We start from the raw sequence: 7,944 nt of genomic DNA on the forward strand, positions 1-7,944 counted from the left end.
GGTTGAAAATTTTTTTCTTTTTTTTAAAGTAGAAATTATTATAATTAAAAATTATATTAATAAAATAATTTAAGTATAAATTTTTTAATTAAAAAAAGTAAAATATTATTTTTTCTTCGATTCACGCACTTTCCTTGTCAAATCAGCATTTTTTGCCTGATAGATATCAATTTTAAGCAGTTGAGGTGCCTAATAGGTACAGGCCTTAGTTAAAGGGTCTAAGTGAATTTTCAGGACAACTTTAAGTGTCTGTCGATGACTTAAGCGTTATTTTTATTAGCACACCCTTAAGAAATTATACATTTTGATTATTATATCCTTATTTATTATGTTTAATTATTAAAATATTGATTCTTTTTGTTAAATATTTTTCTTTAATCTCTTTTCAATAAATAAAGAGTGTCAATCTAAACAATCACAATATTGAAGTACACATATATGCTCTTCACTTACATTGGTGAGCAAAAGTGAAAGAAGAGAGCCTGAAATGATTGAACCAATATGTTGCCTAGTAAACCAATATCTTATTGATTGATTATTGAATTAATATATTTAAAAACTGATATTCAATAAGTGAAATTTTAAATCATAATAATCCGTCGTATAAGAAGCCCCACACTTGTATATATTTGTGCTACCTTCGCACAATAAAACAAAAATAAAATAAAATCTACAAGCGTAGAGTTGTCAATTCTAGTGCAAAGGCGGAGTCAAGAAGTGTCGAGGAGTTCAAAATACACTATTTATACATAATTTAAATTATTTTATATATATATATATATATATATATATATATATTAGATGTTGAACAGCTTCTGATCTCTTTACGTGTGTGTTGAATTCTTCATATTTGAACTCTTTTAATAAAATTTGACTACTACAACGTAAATAACTTGTGTATTATGAATCTAACACAAGGGAGACCTTTGTGGCACGCCCTTTCGCCGATGCACGCATGAGCCATCAGATGCTGACGAGCAAGTTGACACATTTATCGATGTATGATTAGAGTCGGTTATCGAAGATTTAAGAGTGACTGCAACAAGACTGGTTGAGGTTGAGCAAGAGGAACTTGTCTTTTGATCTTCAATAAGTTTCAATAAACTTTCACAGTTGCTTATGAACTTTTGATATTTTATAATCGACTTCACATTAGAGCAACTTATCATGTATTGTACCTGTGACAAATGAAAATGACTAGTCAATTTAGTGCAAGTTTGGTACGAAGAAAATGTGAATTTATTATTTATTATTTTATGTTGAGCAAGTTAAAAAAAAAGGAATATTAATTTTAAATAAAAATTATATATAAGCTTAATAAACTCAATGAAAATATGGATGATGGACAGAAAATATTCAATATGAAATGTAATAATGAATTTTATACCATAAAAATACGATAATAAATAGTCTAGGAATCATAGGACCTCCACAAAATTGAGGCGTGTTACAACAAATTTCATCAAAATTCAAGTATATTTCAAATCTTTTTTCCCTAAATTAATTGACATATTATACACATCAGCAGTAATAAGCCATAAAATAGTCTATCTACCTCTATTAAGATTGGTGTGTATAACTAAAATAACTAACACAAGTTATGTGATTAACACACATATATATATATATATACAACAACAAACTCAATGTATTCCCACCTAATAGGGTTTGAGGACAGTAGTGGACCCAAAATATAAGGATTGTGGGTGCTTAAAAATTTTAAAAACTAAAGTACCTTAAAGTCAACCTAAATGTCAATACACCCAACCAACTTTTTCTTATAGTGGGTGTTTTTATATATTTTATACCTATTTTTTATGTAATTATACCTATTCCGTGTTGAGTTTAGTGGGTGGCGAAGCACACCAAAATCCTACATAGGTCCGCCCCTATTTGAGGAGGTTAAAATATACGCAGTCCATATCGCCACAACCGAGGAAATAGAAAGATTGTTTCCGATAGACTCCGAATATATATATATATATATTTCATAATTCAAGTATCTTGATAGAAAATTCAAACCTTGCATGAGATGGAACAAAATTTATTTGGGCGTTGAAGGCTTTTGTGACATGTAATACAAGTGTAATTAATTGAACACTTGATATCTTGTCTTGAAATTGGCCTTTGATTTAAGAACACAACCTTAGCACTATTTGTCGTATATGGCTGCATTAAATTGAATATAAAAAAAAAAATCAATTAAAATATACAATCACCACTTGTAATCTGAATTATATTTGAAAAAAGCTTTGAAATATACCCAAATTTTGAAAAAAAAATATATTGTAGTACGTCTCAATTTTACGGAGTTCTACGACCTCCCTCGACTATTGACTATATCATATTTATGTAACATGTATTTGTCCAGCTGAATCACTGCATGAATACAAGTGCACTGACGCATAAAGATCTAAAATGGTTTCAGTTGGACAAATATATGTTACAAAAATATGATAATAAATAAATAATCGAGGGACGTCATAGTACCCTGTAAAATTAAGGCGTGTCACGGTAAATTTTATCAAAGTATAGCTATATTTGTGACTCTTTTCCTAATTAAAAGTTGAAAGATGCATGTTACTAACAAGGGAATAGAGATGAAAACAAATTTGATCATTAGGAACTTACTTGAACAAAGGAGCAATCTAAGACTTTATTAGCTTCTTTCAATAGTAAAACATCTTGATAAATATACCTTCTTATCTGCATAACCAAATATTTGATATAGTTTCAGAAAAAAAAAATCCTTTTAAAAAAGGAAAAATTAACTTTTCTAATAAATATAAAAGAATAAGTTTCGCAAATGACATTTCAATACTTCCAACCATAACCGTCGAACCCCTACTCTCTAACGCAACTGTATAATGTGCGCACACTGAACACGTCAAAATCTGAAGTGATCCAACTAAGCAAATATATACCACAAAAATACGGTAATAAATGATCTAGAAGGGTCATAGAACTCCACATCAAGTTGAGGTGTGTTACAGTAATTTTCGTTAAAATTTAGGTCTATTTCTAACTTTTTTTTCTCAAAATAGTATTTAGAAGTTGAAACTATACTTAAACATGCATTTGACACAAAGGCTAAAAAATTTATAAGCAGGAAAAAAAAAAAACCTGAAAAATTCCACCTTAAAGGTAGGAATGTGCAAAATCCGAATCGATCAATAAATCAAACCAATAAAAATTTTATTGATTTATTGTTATTGAGTTATTTGGTTAAAGATTTTTTAATGATTTTATAAAAAAAATTATTGGATTATTGGGTAAATCAATAACCCAATAAGAATATTCCAAATTATATATATATAACCTACTCTATATTTCTCTTTTATTTCTATAAACCTATTCAATTTCCCAAAAATCTATTCAAGTTTGAAGATTCTTGTAAAATAAAACACATCATGTAGGATTTTTACTGCAACTAAAATTTCATTTCTTTTCTTGTTAGTTGCTATTATTTCTATTCTATACATATTTTCATGTCGGTTAAATAAAAAACTGAATCGTTAAGGACTAAAAATCGATAAATGATAAAAAATATCTTATTGATTTGATTATTAGTTTAACATATTTAACAAACGATAGTCAACAAACCAAACCAATAATAGATAAAATCAATCGAGCCCAACGATGCACACCCTACTCAAAGGAATCAACCTAACGTATCATAGAATAATATTTTGAAGTAAAAAAAAAAAAAATCATATTTAAACACTTAACTAACCTGTAAAAGTTTATGATTTTGATGAGAAGGTAAGCAATGGATGCATAATGTAAGGCAACAATCCAAACAAAATGTATTTTCTTCATTCTTTTTCTCATATTCATGTACCAAACATGAATTAAAGAATTTTTCATCCAAAAGAACCTCTAGCCATTTTGGAATATTTGTTATTGAATCACTACCCACCTTCAAAAAAGAATCATAAAATTAAAAACTCAATAAAAATAAATCAACATAAAACTATTTTAAACCAACAAATACTACCTCTATCCTTAACTACAGGTCTCGAGTTCAAGTATTTAAACCTTAAATAAGAAAACCTTTAGACGCAATTCCAAATTAATCAAAATTGTAATAGATGTTATATATTTCAAAAACTCACCTTTTTTGCTAATTTGTTAATCATAGTTGTGTACTTAAAGTTCTTTTCATTCTTGGCTTGAAGGAAGATAATGACCAAGAGATGGCCTTTATATAGTGGTGAATTAAAAGGTAGAAAAATGAACTTAGTCACACTTGATATTTTTTTCTAAAGTAGTATGTATTTTACACTCCTCTTTATAAACTATTAGTATTAAATTATTACTCTTATTTATATTTATTATACTTTCAGATTTTTTATTAAATTGCTTCCTTCATTTTAAAAAGAAATTATTTTTATTTGACATAAAATTTAATAAAAAAAAATTGAATTTTGTGATACTTAATTAAAAAATATATCAAATGTAATAAAATATGTCTTTAATCTGATGATTTTAAATATATTACGTGAAAAGTTTGAATAAAAATTTTTTAAAAGAAGTAAAAAGTCATTCTTTATTGATCAATTTTTTTTTTTAAAAAAAATAATAATAGTAACTTTCAGAACTTTTTTTTTCTATTCGGTGTTTAGTATTTATATTAAATTTGATTAAATTTTAATTTATATGGGGTAAAGCAATTTCTCACAAAGACGACTTTATACTCAAAGGTAGTCAAATTCAAAATTCTTAATTAAGGATGAAAAAATAATTATCATTCCACCACAATCTTTGACAATGTAAATTTCACTAGTTAGTTGTACTTATTGCACAGAGTCTCACTGTAGTTGTTGACAGTACAATTAGCCAAGAAATTAATGTAACAACTACAAGATCCAAATAAAATCTTTTTACCAGGTGTAGACTCAATTCTATAATACAGAAATATCGTATAGTGCATTGAAATTTTTTAATAATATATAAAATTTATATTATATATAATTTTAAATTTATTAAATATATTTATATATCATTCATTTGTTAAAGAAAAGATGTTGATCATCATATGCTGTAGCAAATTTCTTTCACAAAGGCAAGACCTGAATCCTGATATAGAACTTTGTTCGAATTTCTTTGAAATTGCTGCATCATAGTCTGCTATGATTGAGACGTTTTTAAAGTTTAAATTTATAATATTTTTATATGAATATATGTAAGTCGAAATCAAATAAAGTATGGTTACAGAATTACTATACATATAAATTTACTCTTAATCAAATATTACAATTAAAGAATAAATTAAAAAATATAAATGTAAATTATTACAATTATATCGTAAGATAATATGTTTTTTGAGGGTGGGATAAATTACATTCATATTATTGTTTTGTACTTCATTTGTTTCAATTTATTTGGTTTACTTTCCTACTTCGTTTAAAAATCTCTTTCTTTTTTAACAATTTTTTTTTCAACTTTTCGCATGCAACAACAATAATAACATATTCAGTATATTCTCACCAAGTGGGATCTGGAGAGGATAAATGTATGCACTTCGTACCACTATCTCAATTGTGAGATAGAGAGGTTGTTTCCGATAGATCCCCAGCTCAAAATAAAACAATCAATTTTTTGTATGACATGTTTAAAATTATAGCATTAAAGGTCATGTTGGTACATAAAACATATATTGAACTTGTAATCATAATTTCTTTTTTTAAAAAAAGAAAAATTATAATAATTCAAAATATGTCAAACAAATTGAAACGAGGAGCATAAAATTTGAGTATAACATGCACTCCGACCAAGGCACTCATTGCACACAGAGTAAAGATATTTGTTTGCATTAATTAGCCAAGAAAAAACAGAAAATGCAACAACAAGATCAAAAATGAAATCTTTTTGGCAGTATTATTAGACTCAATATCCCTATATTTTGCCTATGACATTAATATAACATTGGAAAAAGAGAGGGGACAAATTGATCATAAGGGGGGTCTATAATGGCTGCTGAAAAATCCTTTCAAATATACTCTAATCAATGACGGAGGTAGAATTTCTATCAAGGGGTAAAAAAAAAAACTGACGCTAACGGGTCTCGAACCCGTGGGACCGCACAACTGACGCTAATGGGTCTCGAACCCGTGAGACCATGCGGTCCCGTGCATGCAAAGTTTAAACCCCCTTTGTCACTAAATCAATTTTTTTACTTGTGTCAAGAGGGTTCAATGTAATATATATATATACACATAGAATAAAATTTTTATCTTGTATACACACGATAATCTTTCAACGAAAAAGATTTGGGTGGACCCCCTAGAGTCTACATAGCTCCGCCCCTGCTCCTAACCAGAATTTCCATAGGAAAAGAGAAGTGAGACAAAAAGTACACATAAACATGAGTTTTAACTTGGCGTCAGATCACATTTATAACCTTCAATTTTGAATATGCATAAGTAAACACTTAAAATTATATAAAATTGAACAAATTGACAAATATGTCTTATGTGACGTTCTATGTGGCCAATTCTTGTTCGATATGACATCCTACATGTATTATACCATATAAGATACATGTATCTATTTGCTTAACTTTACATAAATTTAAATGCCTACTTATATCCACTCAAAATAAAAAAAACAAATTAAAGTCACATTAAAAGAAACACATATATTATGCCAAAAGTACAAAGAGGCCATAATGTTTGTTGACTTTATTACTACTATTGATGGAAATAGAAACAAAATTTGGATCTTGGAGTTACGAGGGACAAGACATCAAGAAAAAAGCTAAGCAATTGATTGATTTGATGAGAAATGAATAGTCCCTATGTTTTTTATATTATAATTTATATTTATAATTTATAATATATCAAAAAATGTGAAGTGCTTTAGAAATATTATTTAAATTTTTTATTCTAAAAATTTTTATTTTAGATAAAATTATCTTTTCATTATTTTTTTAATATTTAAAATTTAAAAATTAATTAAATATATTTGTGATAAAACTTTTTTTTATTTAAAGTAATCTTCATTATTTTCTTCTAATTTAAGAGTTGAAATTAATTAAATATATTTATGATAAAAAAAATTTTTATTAGAAGTCATCAAAATTAATGACAATTAATATTTTTCATTAGTTTAAAATTTTTAAATCAACTAAATTTGATTTTAAGAAAATTTAAAAAATCTAGAAATAAATATAAAACCGTTAAAATAAGAAAAAATTATGAATTAGCATATTTTTAAAAATTTTAAGTACGTAATAAGAATGTAATCAATGATTTTGCAAAAATATAACTTTAAAAAAAGGAAAGATTTAAACATAAAAAAATAACCGTAACACAAATATGATTCAAATTGATGCATCTTTCTTAGATATGGCAACAAGGTATAGAGGTACTATATGACAAAAGTGATGATCCATTAAACACTTAAAAATTTCAATAGTAAAATATATATATTTATATTTACATTATTATATTAAAGTGTAAAAGATTTTTGAAAAGTAATTTAAACTTTTACACTTTATTAAAATTTTTTATTATAGATAAAATCATTTAATATTAAATAATTAGACGTTACATGTGCGCGACACTTATGGTTAAACTAGTTAGTTTTTAATAGGGGAAAGGGGTCGTATTTATTCCGTTAGTTTCAAATTATTTGATATATTTACTTTTTATATAATTCAAAAGAAGAAACTAGTAAGGAGTGAAATTAATTAATATGACCTTATTTAATTTTGATAAGATGAATTTTCTTTAATTAATATGAATATAATTTAAAAAAATTAATTATCTTTTGAATTTTTAAACATGTTCATTATTTTGAGGCAAAATCCTTAACAGATAAGATGAAGAAAGTGAGACTGAAGTGGTTGAGATTTGCATGTGAAGAGGTGTATGGAGCCACCAGCAAGGAGATGTGAGCATTTGACTATAGCATGTTTTAAGAGATATAAAAGTCGGCCGA

At 26.4% G+C, this 7,944-nt stretch overlaps 1 protein-coding gene across 1 annotated transcript; it reads right to left on the reverse strand.

The window, feature by feature from the left end:
- Positions 1–589: 589 nt before the first annotated feature.
- Positions 590–4,179, reverse strand: LOC107863253 (protein RGF1 INDUCIBLE TRANSCRIPTION FACTOR 1-like). The gene is made up of 5 exons (XM_047402115.1): positions 4,116–4,179; positions 3,734–3,919; positions 2,632–2,706; positions 2,023–2,169; positions 590–1,178 (listed from the first exon to the last, which is right to left on the reverse strand). Exons 1-5 carry the CDS (start codon positions 4,137–4,139, stop codon positions 909–911), a joined length of 702 nt encoding a protein of 233 aa, XP_047258071.1. The 5' UTR covers positions 4,140–4,179; the 3' UTR covers positions 590–908.
- Between the last annotated feature and the right edge of the window lie 3,765 nt (positions 4,180–7,944).

The sequence above is a fragment of the Capsicum annuum genome, chromosome 1, assembly GCF_002878395.1.
Source record: "Capsicum annuum cultivar UCD-10X-F1 chromosome 1, UCD10Xv1.1, whole genome shotgun sequence".
Lineage (NCBI taxonomy): Eukaryota > Viridiplantae > Streptophyta > Magnoliopsida > Solanales > Solanaceae > Capsicum > Capsicum annuum.